Below are 15451 nucleotides of genomic sequence, written 5' to 3'. Positions count from 1 at the left end.
TAAAGAAAAAGTCGATTTTATGTTATTTTCCTTCAGTTTATTCCCCATGACAATAAATGTATAAGATGGAGGGCTAGAACTTGTCATGGGAGTGCCATAAGATTTGCAGTTTAAACTTTTTAAACTAGCTCTTGTTTAAACTGAAATTATTATTTTTATTTAGTTTTTGCTCTTCACAATTACAGCCGCACAGCATTCTCTATGACCTAATCCATCAGCTCTCAGATTATTAATCTATTTCTTCATTGTCATGCTATTATTTAGATGGAAAAATCATCAGCAGTTAGCTAAGCAGAGCCAGATAACCAGAGCCATACCTTGAACTACAAGGAAAAATACTAAAACTAAACAGCTCTGCCAAGAAAGGCCTGGAGCCAAGACTGCTCATTAAAGCCTAGAAACATCTGTCTGCTTTTGAATGCCTAAGATCTCAGTGCAGCTTTTTTCCTCTGCCTTTGACCTTCACTGGGATTCCCAGCAGAGGTCTGCACTTGAGTCTAGCCATAACTATTTAACCAGTTCCCACAGAGGGAGGACTGCTCTCTTCCATGATAACCTTCACCTTCTTCCTCCTAACTCACCTTGCATTTCCCTGAGGAGATTGACTAATCAGAAAAATATAAGGTAAAAGAAAAAAAAAAAGCCCTATAGGGACATATATGTCCATCCCAAGAGGCAACTTCCATAGCCTGATTGCTCTTTCCTTTCAGTATTTATCATCTTTCACAAGTTAAAAATAACATATAACAAAGATAAGAGGAAACTTGCTGAATATTCTGATGAAAGCTGAAATTAGATTTATATCACAATTTCAGAGTGTTATCTCTGCTGCAGTGGCATTTTGGTGTGCTCAGTAGTGCCATGCAACTTCATTGCATTCTTCTGGAGATAAAATATATAGCAAAACCTACCCACACTCAGTAGATATATCTGTGATGAGAGGGATGAGAGATCCATTTATGGTTTTTTGGTGATTCAGGCTCTACAATTTGTTTCAGTGTGGTGTGCAGCTGCAGGTACCATTGTATTGTCAATAATTTATGGGTTTTTCCCTGTTGTCACAGCACTTAGACATTTCTGAGAAATTTGGTGTTCCTTGGTGATAAATAGTGGTCCTGCTTAAGGTAGAAAACAGTCATGTTTAAGCCTAGGTATGATTTTACTATCTAGAAGGGTATAGGCCATAAAGGGAAGAGTTGTCCTTCATACCTTTTGGAGAAGCTGGTTGTAGTCCTGGCTCAAGAAAGGTGCCTGGCACAGGTCTCCCAGAGAAATTATGGATGGCCCATTCCTGGAATTGTTCATGGACTGAGTTGAAGTTTCAGTACTTGTGCTAGTGGAAAGTATCCCAGTTCAGCCCAGGAGATTTGGAAATGACCTTTAAAGATCCCTTCCAACCAAACTATTCCATGGTTCTGTGATTTGATGTAGAAATCTGTGCCTAAAGTGAATGGCCCCAATAAGGGAGTGTCACCAGTTACTTTGGTTGGCCACAACAAAAATCCGTTTCTTGTCCTGCACCAGCCTGGACCATCACTGGCAATTCTGTAATGAAGCTTTGAGCCAATGTGCATCTGTACATCTGTTGTGACCACGTTGTGCTAAATGTGCAGTGTTAGTGCATAGGGCTAATTTCCAGTGGCCTGTTTCCACACCATTGTTCTGGAGAAGCTGGGGTTGCTTCCTTCCATAACAACGAGTTAATAACTCTTCCCACCCACTCCTCATGTACTGTTGCATCCTAGTGCCTTATTCTGAAATTTTTATTTTTGCTAAAATTATTTTAGCATATAATTTTTTCTTGTGCTCATCCAACCCTCCTGCATTTAGAAAGACTAATTAATCAAAACTAATTTAACACTGCTTTTCTATTTAGCTGAAGACTATTCCAGTGGCATTAGCCTGGCCTACAGGCAAGAATGCAGCAGAAAGTGTTTCATATCCTGCCTTGCCACAGACACTTGGGCTCATCCTGGTGCTGTGTGCACCAAGCATTGGCTCAGTTGACTCCTTCCATCCCACAGTCAGAACACTTGCAAAACAATCTTGGAGTCCCTCTGGCACTGTGTGACCTGAGGCACTGTGCACAGCTGGATGTCTGGGCCTTTCATCTGCTTTTCAGGAGTTACTGAAGCCCCAGGTGAGGGATCCAGGAGAGGTCACAGATTGGTGCTGCAGCTGGGCTGGGGAGACTGAGAGTAGAGCTGTTCTAAAGAGGCCCTTGTGGCAAACTCCACATCTCCTTGTCATGTTTCTGCCTCTTTCATGATGCTGGAGAAGACTCCCATTGCTGATGAGCAGCCTCAATGCCTCGTCCCACAGAAAAAGAAAAGCAAGATTGTCTCTTACCTTTTTCCTTAGGTGGAATAACGAGGAAAAGCACATTTAACCTTTTAAGATGTATAGATAAGATGGCAATTTGCACGTACAACCTGTCAGATTATGTCCTAGTTACAATCACTGCAGGCCAGGATGTAGCTGGAGGTGAAGCAGAGGTTGAGAGTTGCTATATGCAGGGCTACATTTCTGCTTTTCTTTGTAGTGAGACTAATCAAGGTCTGTGCTACCTTACTGTCACACTATTTATGCCTCTTTTTTTTTTAAACAATTATTATACGAACAAAGATTGCCTTGCTTGCGTGTTGGGTATCACGGCTCAAAAATCAGCTAGGAAGTGCATTGATTTTATCAGATGCAGCACAGACACCATGCATAGTATATTTACAGGAATATAAAATTAATCATATGCAGCTATTAGGAAAGCAGTAATCATCAGTCTCTGAATGCTGGATAACTAGCATGAAAAACACGCTTTATAAATTAATGCTTAACTTACCTACAAGCCTCCCAGGCTTTCCCCCCTCATTGTCCAGCAGTGCTATTTACTAAATTTCTTCTGGCTTGAATTTCTGACTTGAACTTTCCTCCTCACTTGTTTTGTACAGGGCTGGTTTCACTCTTGAAGGAATCAGTATCAGCTTTAGCCCTGATCAGTCACAGTTTTACACTGAGAAGGGATCAGTATCTCAGTAATGGATAAGCATATTTGTATGTGGCAGATGTAGGTAAAGAGTGTTAGCCAACAGCCTTATTAAAACTTTGCTGATTTTTTGTATGATAATACCTTCCACAAGTAATTTATTATTTTACATAGGCCTGGAATCATAATGTTGGTTCATTATTCTTCAGTGAATGCACTGTTTCGGTGAGAGTGGAAACAGCAGGACCATGCAGTTTGACCCACTGTTTTGGGTCCCTCATGGTAAGAAGGGTGTGGAGGTGCTGGAGAAGGTCCAGAGAAAGGCAACAGACCTGGAGAAGTGTCTGGAGCACAAGTCTGATGAGGAAGAGCTGAGGGAGACGTGGGGGGGCCTCAGCCTGGAGAAAAGGAAGCTCAGGGGGGAGCTTTAGGTTCTCCACAACTCCCTGACAGGAGGGGCAGCCAGGTGGGGGTCATTCTCCTCTCGGGTAACAAACAATAGGAAAAGAGAAAATGGCATCAGGTTGCTTCAGAGGATGTTTAGATTGGATCTTGTGGAAAACTTCTTCACTGAAAATGTTTTTAAGAATTAAAACAGGCTGCCCAGTGATGTGGTGGAGTCATTGTCCCTGGAAGTGTCCAAAAACATGCAAAAGTGGTGATTTAGTGATGGGCCTTGTCAGTGCTGGGGGAATGATTGGACATGGTGATCTTAGAGGCCTTCTCCAGCTTTAATGCTTTTGTGTTTGTATGAACATCATGTGTGATGAACATTCTCTCTCCTGACCAGCTTAAAGACATAAAATGTATGCAAGACCCAGCCTGTTTCTGGCTGGGTCTTGCATACATACTTGTGGATAAACCTTTGCACATTGAAACAAGAGAGAAGTGAATATCTTGTGATGCAGGAAGTTGAATAGATATCCAGAAAAACACATAAATAAGTCAGCTGGATTTCTTCAATAGCAAAGATTTGACTCAACATGACCTGTGTTTTGTATGGCACTGTGTGCATAAATTCAGAGACAAATTGATGTATGGTCTAGGATTTTCAGGCCCATCTTCCATATCTTAGTTTTCTCATGTAACTGTAGAAAAAAAAAAATGTCCTAATTGCAGTTAACCCCAGTGTTTGAGTGAGTCAAGGGGATAAAAAATGTTTCCTGCCATAGAGTGCCACAGTGAGCTCTGATACTCACCAGTGCCCAGTGAATGCAGTGTTGGACCCATGGCAGTGCTTGAAGTGGAGGGGAGATGAGCCAGGTAAGAACTTCACTGACTGAGCACGTGTGGGCTATCAATCACCCTCCCTTTCCCCAGCTCTGCCTCTGCTGGGGTTTCCTCAGACACCCCAGGCTCCTACATAGCTTCCAGCAGCTGCAAAAGTTTTCTAAGCCCCAGTTTTAGTAGGGTTTTTTCCTCCCACTGTGTCCCATGATGAGGGACACGTACTGTACAGTTACAGGGTGAGTGTTTTTGCCATCTGGCCCATAAAAGTTACCATCAGAGCTTTAAAAAAAAAACAAAAAACAAAACCAAAACATTATTTGTAAATAGTTACATTCATCAAAACAGCTGTTTAGGACCCTGAATGTTTAGGAAACCAAAAAAACCAAGCAAACACAAACTACTGAAACAGCTTCCAGAAGCATTATCTGCCCCTTTAGAATAAATGTCCTTGTTTTCCACTAAGTTTTCTATCAGTCCTCTGGAGAGGAGAGAAGCCAGCACAACTGTTGTTCTTGTCTGCCCATGGTGTATCCTAAAGGGGCATGCTGCTGATGGGGAAAGTGAAGCAAAGCTTTCCTTGAAAGTGTTTTGACTAAGGCAATTTAAATACAGTGAGTTTCGTCTTTGTTGTTGTTGTTTTAAGGCTACCTCTTGATTTACTGTGTTGCTTCCAGTGTCTGCACTGACCAAGGAGAGAAGAAACAGGAGGAAAGCTGGAGTGGGAGAGGAAGCAGGACTATTTATCACTTAACCTAACTTTTATTTCCTCTCTTAATGATTGTATGTTTATTGCACTGCCTGAGGCTCAGTACAAAGTCCTTTAGACCAGCGATGAATTAATCAAATTAAATTCTGTGACCCTTTTGCTTTTTGGGAGTGTTACAAGCCTCCCAGCACCCTGCCTAATTTCTGCTTCTTACTTTGCTCTCTGTCCAACAGTCAAGCAGTTCTTCCTTCACAAAGAACTGGAGTCTCCCAGCTATTTATCTTCACTCTCTCTGGCCAATGCCAGGACATCTTGTTTGAAGTTTTTATTCAGACCACTGCTAGTTTATGAAGTTGTGCAGATTCCACGTTGGGTGTGCAGCTGCTTCACGTCAGACACAATTGGCCTCTGCTGGGCTCTTGGCTTTAAAAGGCGATAAAGAACCACGGCCAGATTCTCATCTCAGCCCAGCATAAATCAAGCGTCTCCCCATTGAAATTAGGGAGGTTGACTTCAGGAGTGGAGTATCTGCTGAGGCAAAAGGACAGTGTGGGGCTGGAAAGTTCCATCCACAGCTTCAGTGGCACACCGGAGCAGGACACTGGGCATGCCAGGGTCTTTCTGTCTGTGTTGAACCTGCCAGGTGCTGATAATAGCCTTGGTTCAGCACTTACAAGATTTTCTTAGCTAAGAGGGAGTGGGTCTGTTAAGACTTTGGTAGTGACAGCCTGGGTACTTGTGTAAGTGGCAGTCTGAGTTAGAGGGAAGCCTGTTTTCTTTAGCTCTGGACTGCACACAATGCTATTTCTTGGCACTTGGTGTAGATGCAAGGCAAGAGGTCTGTTTGATGCATGGAGGAGGTAAACCAGAACCATAGCTGCACCTTTGCTACAAACCTGCTTATCAGTGTGACTCAAAGCTGGGCGTAGGAAAATCTGAACTTAAGGCACCTGCCAGTGAGAGGGATCCTGATACACTCAGAGCAGCCTGCATCCTGACCTACTCAGCTGCAAAAGTGAGTTGGGGTCTGACCTCCAGAACATGATCTAAGGCTGCTTCTCCATTCCCACTGCCTTCCAGGAGTTTTATATCCATGTGTCACAGCAAGAGAAAACTTAAAAGGGCTCAGTCTGCATGATTGTAATAATGATGTTGAACAAGAAAAGGAGAAAGAATGTCTTGTTTTAAGGTCTCAACAAGAAGGAAGTCAGAATAGTTCCCCTGGAGATAAAGGACTGAGGGGAGGGATGGGAAATAAAATCTTTGGCTGTACATAGAGGAGATTTTATACAACCTCAATGACTTGAAAAGACCCAAGGACTCATAATAAGAATCATTAGTGATTTGTCATTGAAAACATGCACCTGGGCATGGATCCCCATAGGCTTTTGCAGCTGCACTGAGTCTGACCCAGCTCTCTCATGGTGCAGTGCAGCCTTCAGGAGGCTTCGGGGGTATGTGCAGTGCAGAGTTAACTGTCAAGCAAGGGCAGGACTGGATGGCTCCAAGGGATTTGCTAATGAGCTATCAAGCTGTGGGTCACTGGTTGAAATTTAATCTGTAAGAACAGTGACAGAAAATCAAATCAAAGTGCTGACGTCAGAGTGATGCTGGAGTGGCGGTGAAAACATTGCTTGTGCCTTGTGCAGCACACAGAGGCAGCTTAAATAAACTGGGAGAAAATTGTGAGGAGCTTTTTGGGCTCCCATCTGCAAAATACAGCTCAAACAATTTGAGTTACACCAAGTAACTCAAATGTCTTACTGCAGTTGCTTGTGAATGACAACAGACTATCTCTCAGAGAATCTGACCCAAAATCAGCCTTACATAGAACAGAAAACACACTTGTGGAGACACCTGGGTAGAGTTTGCTCAGCAGAGTGTCACAGAATATGAATCAGCAATGTACCACAAAGCTCAGTAGCTTGTGGTGTTGCTGATGCAGTTTTTATTGTGATTAGGTCCTACCTAAATTGAGGTCAGTATTAGTAGCATTCCCATCCCCATCTCATGGGGAAACTTGGTGGTTTCACCATAGCTTTCTCAGGGCTGGGGAGGGCTCACACTACTGCAGGCTATTAAACCAGCTTTTGTGGTTTTCATAGTTACCAGAGGGAAAGTTGAGGAAGGAAGGGACAGGGGCACCAAATGCCCTGAGCAGTGGTGGTGGTGCTGGGTATATGGGTCAGCCTGTTGGCTCAGGAAGGCTTATGCTGGTGTTTTTATCCCTCTGGTGTTGTCCTCTTCACTGTTTTTGTTGGTTTTTTTGGGGTTTTTTTGAGGGAATTCAGCCCCAAGGAGCTGAGCTGAGGATACAGAATTTCTCCAGATGGCACAGACTTGCCATTACAGCTCTGTGTCTCTGGCCTTCCCCGCCTCCACTGTAGGCAGGAAAGGGAGCAATAGTCAGCATTGTTTTTTGTGCCAGCTATGATTAGTTGGCATAAAGAGTACTTAAGTAAGTTGACACAGCCTGTGAGTTGCTTGGTTTGCTAAAAAAAGGAAAGAAAAAAACCAAAACCCAGGACTACTACAGGGTGTCTTTGCTGCCTGAATTCTCATCTGCACCAGTAAAAAACTAGGGATGAAGTCGGTTGCAGAAAGTTTGTCATCCAGATATTTATTTAATTTTTATTAAAAAAAAAAGTCTGGGAGAGCAACAAGTTTTTTAAAAAAATATTTCAACTCCAAATTCATGCAGATTTCCTGTTTTGCTTCTTAACAAAACCTCAAAACCACTTTGAGCAAGTTTCCCACCTCAGCTGAGGGTGGAGTTGTGTATGCCCTACACGTGGCCTCCAGCAGTGCACCCAGGGAGGGCAGCACACCTCCTCTGGCACGGTGGGGCTGGGTTTGCTGCTCACAGGGCAGTCAATATGTGTGCCTGTGCTTGGCTGCCCACAGGAGCTCCTGACTCAGCCAGTTACGCTGGAAAACTTTAACTTTCCTATTTCCAGCAGAGCAGACAAAACAGTGGACATGTTTGTGTCAGGCAAAAGCTGGAAGCAGTTGATGAAGGGATGCCTCCCCAAGATACTAGGCAGATATTGGCTGCTGTCAGTGCACTGCTGTAATTTCATTGATTTGATCTGCTGAGACAACATCTCGGTAAACAAGAAGAGCAGGGAAATATATTGCGCTGAAATTAATGGTTTGCTGCCTGATCTCCTCTTAAATGAATTCATTGCAATCTGAAGCAATGTGTGTGTTTTGCAAACCCAGCATTCCTTGGCTCCTACACTGCATCATGACATTACTTTAGGCAGTGAGGAAGATCTTATTTGTGATATAGTAGTGTAGCCTGGGAACTCTGGATGGAGTTATGGCATTTGGGTGTGTAATTCTAAGTAACAATAAGCAGTGCTTAACATTTCCTCCCACATGAGAAGCGCACCCATTAAAAGTTTAGCCAAGTCAGCTGTGCAAGTTCTTGCACAAAAAGACAAACTGTTAAAGAGCTAATAGGAGCCACTCTTATGTTAAAGAGTGGGTAGAGCATGCATTAACCCAAATTCTCCTTCTCTGCTGCTAATCAGTGAAGAGTCTTGCTGAGATCAAAGAAACCCCTAGCAGGTAAAAATGGTAATAAATCAGGCTCAAGCCCAGGTTCAGAACTCATGAGTCGTTTTCTCAGCTCTGTTCCTGAGCTACTGCATAGCTTGAAGAAGTCAGTGAATGTGATTTAGACCATTCATGAGTCAACTTAAGTCCCTGTGAGAATGAACTAGAAGTGTCTAAGTCCCAGGGAATGGCTCAGTCTGTTTCATCTGAAGAAGAACCTACCTCCCAGAGAAACTGAGTGTTGCATGTAAATCTGGACAGCGTATTTTAGACCTGAGAGGAACTTGAGCACAAAAGCATATGGTTTTATTTGTGTTCAGTGGTTGACAGCCTGTGACAGTCCATCATGACTCATAAGTGGGTATGAGGCTGCTAATATCTCAAAAGATGTGGAAAAGGGCCCACCTCATTGAGCAAAAATCTGACCAAACCCACCACTTTCAGGGGATATCAAACTAGCAGAAAATACTTCAGCAAGAGAAATTTGGAGCGTGTTCATACTCTTTATGTGGTCCAAAGCAGAAAGACAGTCTATGTCTCTGAACTGCTTGATGCAGGCTGATTTGTGTTTACACAGCTAAGGGCTGCTAGCAGCTGGAGCTGGCAGATCATCCACACTGCACAGCACTTGATCCTGATCTCCACTGGACAACATCTTGCTGTAGACCTGGTGCAAAATTCTAAGTATTTCTGGGTTTGTAGGTTTGGGGGTTTGTGTTTGGGTTTTGTTTGTTTGTTTCCTAGTACAGATGCCAAAATGATTTTTTTTTCTGTAGCCATGTGCTTCCTGTGTGCTCTGGGGAGTGACAGGAGGGTTTTGGGGTTTGAGGCTTCAGACTAGCACTGCAATATTGCAGCAGGTAAAGAGACAAAGCAGTGTGGTGCTTGACCAGGCTGTGGCTGGAACAGAACCTGCAGCACACAGGTCAGCTTTGCCATGTCCAGATTTCCTTTCAGATGGAAAAAAATGGCTCCCTAATGGCCAGCTAATAACTGCAGAGTATGGAGGACCTGGGTACCAGGATACAGGAGACATGCCAGACGTGTTAGTCTGGCAGTGTGGAAGCACCCAGGCATTCCTAAGTGGCAGCTAAGTCTGGGTCACCAGGGCAGGCCTGTTCCCCTGCTAACTCAATTCTAGCCATTTATCTGACAGAGCTCTGCAATAGAAGCTTTCCAAGCAGAAGAGCTCCCTATTTACTAGGTTGATCTCTCTAGTTTCTGCATCCTAAACTGCTGGTTGTTGAGTGGTTGACCTTAGTGCCTCCACTGCAGCCTTACCTATCTCCTCAAATAGCTGGGGCAATAGGAAGTGCTGGGCCCTTGGTCTGGACAGCCTAGATCTCTATGTTTCTATTTTCAGGATAAGTGCTCAAATCACTGCTATCTTGTGCTTCCTCCCACTTATCCTACAACCCAGGTGCTTGCCCTTCAGAGGGGAATTTATGTTTTGATTCCCACATAAGCAGGTTTGTGCACTGTTGAGCCTTGAATAAAGCAATTACCCAGCCACACTTGTGAGAATAATACTTCCTAGTGCTTATGCCTGGAGTGGCTGCATGTAACCACATTAAATCATCCCATGAAGGGCCTACAGCTCTCTGTTCTGTTGATGGAGAAACGTGTGAACATCACTTGGGTCCTACTTCAGAGGCATCTGTCACTGCCTTGCCTGCATAGGCACCTGCCCTAAGAGATCTGAATCATCCTGCTGGAGCCAAGCACCTATTTTATTTTAGATGTTGCAATGAATAAATTGAGTGCCTAAAGCAGACAGTCTCAATGTGGCCTCCAGGGTCTCCACATTCACTGGCTGATAGAATGAGATAATAGTCCTTGCCCAACTCATAGAGCTGTGGCAAGGTTTTAATTAATTAATGCCGGCAAGGCTTTGAAACATAGGGAATGAAGTGGGGTTTACAAACCAACTGTACTATTATGACTTGATGGCACTTTCTACTTCACTTTCACACCCTACCTAAGCAGAGCACAGGGCGGCTGCATCCCCTGATTCATCATGAATCATGAAGCAGGATACTTAAGATGTGGATGGTATTGATGTATTCACACCAGTTAAAATATTACAGGGAAGAGGGATTAATTCTCACTCCAAGAATGCTGTCCAAAGTGCTGGCAGCTCCCTCCTTTTCATTAACTCTCAGTATTAAACCATCTCTAGTGGAGTCCTCAGTCAGCTCATACTCAATGTTTTAGCAAGATGTGCCAGCTGGAGATGTGAAGCTCCTACTAGGATTTGCAGAGGACCTAATTACTCCCCAGTGACAGTGTTGGCTAGCACAGGTTCTCATTCTCAGCACAGTAGTCCCCCAGGTAGCTTTTGGTCTTCCATTTCTCTGGCATGATTGATGTTAATTATAGCCATGCAGTTGCAACAGTGGGCAAGGCACCCAGGAGAAGCTGATATCCCTGAAGTCCTCCTTGTGCTTAGCATCAGATTAGCACACAAAACTCCTTGGGCTAAGTCCCTTGGCAGGTCACACCGTCTCATCAAATTACAAAGTAGCTCATTAGGTTCCCAGTCATATTACACCTATATGTAAATTCCTAATGAAAAAATATTGTAAACTTACTCACCTAGCACTTTGCTTCCACTGCTATATGAAACACAGGTAAAGGCTACAGGGTAGAGACAGGAGGGCGAGCATCTGCAACTAAACTGTGTAAGTGCAGGTGATGCCACTGAAGACCCAGGGGATCCTGTCACTCCACTGTCATCAGGAAGAAATGGCCTCAGGAGGAGGTGGCTGAAGGTCCATCCAGATGGCTGGAGTGATCCTACCAGCAGGTCTCCTGTACCAAGGATACCTCTTTTCTTGTGTGTAACATAGTTTTTACAGATTTTTTTTGCTCCTGACAGTGTGTGAGGGGAATCCCAGCATTGCTGGCTGGCCTCTGTGCATTTGTCCTGGCAGTGTTCTGTCCACTAAACAAGATCCAATAAAGGACTCTTTTGTATTGACCCTTCACACAGAAGGATACTCATTTTTCCAACATCTTTTTGTAACTAGAAAGCATCATGCTTTCTTTAATTGTCCCAGAGAAGCTGTAGCTGCCCCTGGATCCCTGGAAATGTCCAAGGCCAGGTTAAATGGGGTTTGGAGCAACCTGGGACACTGGAAGGTGTCCCTAACATGGCGGGGGGTGGGACTGGATGAGCTTTAAGGTCCCTTCCAACCAAAGTCATTCTATGATTCTGTGATAATCGTCCTTTTGTCTTATGACATTCTCAAAGTAGAATTTACATTTGTCCCCCGGGAATGTAAAGTGCCTAATTCAAGGAATAAGAGATGACCTGAAAACCAAGCAAAATTTTGAACACTCTGTCAGTCTCAGGTCAAATGACCACTTTTAGTCGAGTTCAGACAGGAGTGAATGTCACAAGAGTGCGTCTCCCAGATGAGAATTTACAAGCCGGTGGAGTTTGTGCTCTTGTTACATATGCTATTAAACATTCTGCCTAATTTGTAGGTAGGTGCTTTTCAGCAGTAAATCTCAGTCTGGTTTTGCAAGACAGGTCAGTATCCCCTCGTTTCACAGGTGGATAAACCAAGGTGCAGAGAGGTCTAATGCTAGAAGTTTGGAGTCAGAGCGAGAAACAGCTAATTGCAACAGACTTAAAGGCATCATTGTCCATGAGTGTCATCATTCTTACTTGTAATAATTCTTATTGCACCATCAACCAAATAGCTGTGCAGGCAAACCAAAGACAGGAATAGAGCAGCACTGACCTCTTCCCTACAGATAAGGATGTGCTCTCCAGAGATTTTTTTCCCCCACAGAAATGATAAATGACTTAAAGAAGAGCAGATGCCATTTCTCCACCTGGGTGATTATGCCCAGAGGCAATAGAAGTCATTTTTAGGAAATGGTTCTCCTCCTATTTACATCAAGCTAGTAGCAATACTTATTTTAACACTATTGCCAAGAGATTTTATTTTTAGATCTCATCCACATCATGTCATTCTGAAATTCTTGCTTTGCTCAAAAACAGTGAAGACATTTCAATGGGAACGTGAAATTCACTGGAAGAATTATTGCTACCTCACAAATATATATTGATAGCCTAAGAAGACAGTGATCCTTTCTTTCCCATAATGAAAAATGCTTCAAATCTATAAAGCATCCCTAATATTTTACTTTAAGAGACAAAATCACAAGTTGGGTTACCTTTCAGTAGGAAGTTTATAGGATTTCTTGCTCTTAAGGGACTCCTTTGGGAGTCTTATTTCATCCAAATGATATTGTTCTCTTGATGGCTATCACATTCCTATAGGAAAATTTGTCAGTGGGGCATAATATTGGTTTAAAAGATCCGAGAAAACAATACAATATTGAAGAGTGGAAAAAAAAATAAGAAGAAAGGGAATGAAGGCAGAAGATGCAGTTGGTGAAATTCAAACAAATAAGAAAAATTAAGTTGCCATGAAGACTGGTCAGCCACATGCATTTCTATAAGTATACGTCATCCTGGTGTGCTACACTTTTCTGTTTTATTTAATTACCATCTTTCAGACAAACCTAATAATTTCTGTACTGCATTTACCTCATCTGGTATCCCACCCAAAGAGTATGGAAGAGAAGACAGGTAAAAATAAAATGCCATGTTGTGTCCGTGGAAGGCATCTTTTCTTCCTTCCACTGAATAACAGATTGGTTTTTTGTCCTTGTGAATCACTTTTTATATCCCTTTTATTTTTCTCCCAGCATAATAATAAATACTCTTGCTACCTACACTTTGGAAGCTCATGGGGTATTTTCTGTCTTTGTAATACTTTTGCAAAATCCTTCCCCAGGAAGCAGAAGTTGAAATGTTGCCATCTTTTTAGGAACAAAAAACATTAAAGAAAGGAGTACTCATGGAAACCAACTTGAGAGTTATAGCAATGATTCATGTAGTATGAGGCTTAGCAGAGAAAAACCGTGAGCAGGGCTGAGATTTTAATAAGGATGCATCTTCATTTATACGGAGTCAAACCTTGAGAAAAGTACCTTTATATTTCCTGAATGCCTTCAGTGCTTGGTATTGCCAAAGGAGATGAAGTTTACAAACAAAATTGATTTATAAATGGGCAGCCACATCTCAGGAAGAGAGTGACAACTGTGTAGTGGTGTTCTTCAGTCCCACACACATTTTAGGGTTTGGAAGAGTATGCCTAGCACTACGACACATATCTGGAATTGCTATGTTGGGGTTTTTTTGCTTCCCTAATTTATGTTGTTCTAACTAAGATTATATATATATTTATACTGAAGAAATAGATTTTCCGGACTGACTGCCAAGAAACCCAGAAGAATAATCTAACAATGTGCAGCTTATGACTGCCTTTTTTCTCATCAAGAAGCAATATTTTTCAGGCTAAGGAATGACATCCCTTAGGATTTCATATGCTGCTGCTTTTTTGTTTTGTTTTGGTTTTTTGTCTTTTTGGCAGAGCTATTTTATTGCACAATGATAGTATATTTATTGGGACTTTTAATTTGCAGCCTTAGAACAGGCCTTTGGTGGTAGGGGAAGTCATGACCGTGAAAAAGATTTTTCTCTGAGAAACAATATCCCATTTTTAACCATAACATCTGGTCAAAATTTGAATGATATCTTGAGGCTCTATCATGAAGAAATTTATGGATCACCTACTAAAGATCATCACTAAGGTGGTTTTGATAGTTTAGGAATCAGGAACAAATCCTGTTGGACAAGCTTGTGATGGCAATAGTGCCATAAATCTTAATTTTAAATTTCATCAGTTGATATTTGTGGAGACCAAGACGCCCTTCCCTTAGCCATGCTACCAGGTTTGAACACATGAATTAACAACACACCATTGACTCCACTTGATTTTCAATTGTCTGTTGGTTGGTTCGGTGGAACCACACTCCTTAATTCCAGTGTCCATTTATTCTACACCTTTTCCTCTGAACTAGCAAACTGTTTGGTTTAAAAGGAGAAGAAACCAGGACATGTCCACATGTTACAGTCCCATTCTTCATGTGAAATTTTTGGTGTCACAAAAAAGCAGTGTGTATCCACAGAGCTTTACACAACTTAATTAATGGCCAGTTGACACTGTGCCTCTAATTGTCCACAACTGGAAGCAAAAATGCTGCCTGTGAGCCAAAGCTGATTAATGCTCTTCGTTGATGAATATCTTTTTTTTTTTTTTTTTAAGGAGCTGAGGGAGAGCCACAAAAGCCTTGAACTTTCACAAGGACTGCCTCTGCTTTAGGGGAAATTTGATCTTGCCTGCTGTTTTGTTTGTTTAAAAAAATGGTGATGTGTAATCTTCAGGAACGTACCTCATCATCCAACCCACAAACTGTTGGCAAAATAATAAACCTACACAGAATGTACTGTTAGATCCCTTTTTTTTAAACTTCTTCCTTTTGGAGGTATAAATCACAGCTTTTTGCTTTTGCAGATTAAAGTATAGGCTTTGCACTGGGTAGTTGGCACTGTTTTTTTTCTAGCCAAATGTTCCATCCTGGCTCTAAAGAAACTGTGGACATTGAGTTGGCTATAGTTTGTCTTTGAACTTGTTTGCAAGAATTCAGTCTTCAGAGGCCTACAAAAAAAATAATACATAGTTTATTTATCAAATTGCTGTTTAACTCTTTTGTGTGCTGAATTACAGGTGGCAATTTGACATCAGTTTTCAATTTTTTCAATTTGCCTGGCTGAGTTTCATGCACTGTTTTCTTCTTCTAGTTTACATAAATGGTATCATCCTGCCATTTAGGTCCAAAATGTCTGTATCTTTCTGATTATCTTACACAGTCAGGAAAAGATCAAAAAAATCAAACAGTCCTTTCACTAGCTGGTTGCAAAACTAAGTTTCAAATAACTGGACTATTATTTGCTAAATATACATTGTATCTAGAAGTCTTCTCAGCTATGTATTTACCTTTATGTCTCTTTAATGTAGTCAAAAAACAGGACTATTGCTGCATCTTTTCCT

The 15451-nt window shown here is 42.2% G+C and overlaps 1 protein-coding gene across 13 annotated transcripts in view; it reads left to right on the top strand.

Moving 5' to 3' along the window:
- The window catches only part of SETBP1 (SET binding protein 1), a 265843-nt gene that overhangs the window by 189277 nt on the left and 61115 nt on the right, over nt 1–15451 (top strand). Inside the window, exon 6 of one of the 13 annotated variants that reach the window (XM_064405217.1) lies at nt 14666–14810. The exons of the other annotated variants lie outside the window; for them this stretch is intronic. Coding sequence (XP_064261287.1) covers nt 14666–14694 — 29 coding nt within the window. The 3' untranslated portion in view covers nt 14695–14810. Of the gene's footprint in view, nt 1–14665; nt 14811–15451 lie in introns of those variants that run through there. 13 annotated transcript variants of the gene reach the window in all.

Source organism: Passer domesticus, chromosome Z (assembly GCF_036417665.1).
Source record: "Passer domesticus isolate bPasDom1 chromosome Z, bPasDom1.hap1, whole genome shotgun sequence".
NCBI classification, from domain to species: Eukaryota; Metazoa; Chordata; class Aves; order Passeriformes; family Passeridae; genus Passer; species Passer domesticus.
The sequence above is the reverse complement of the archived record's forward strand: the minus strand, read 5'-3'. Positions and strand labels throughout refer to the sequence as shown.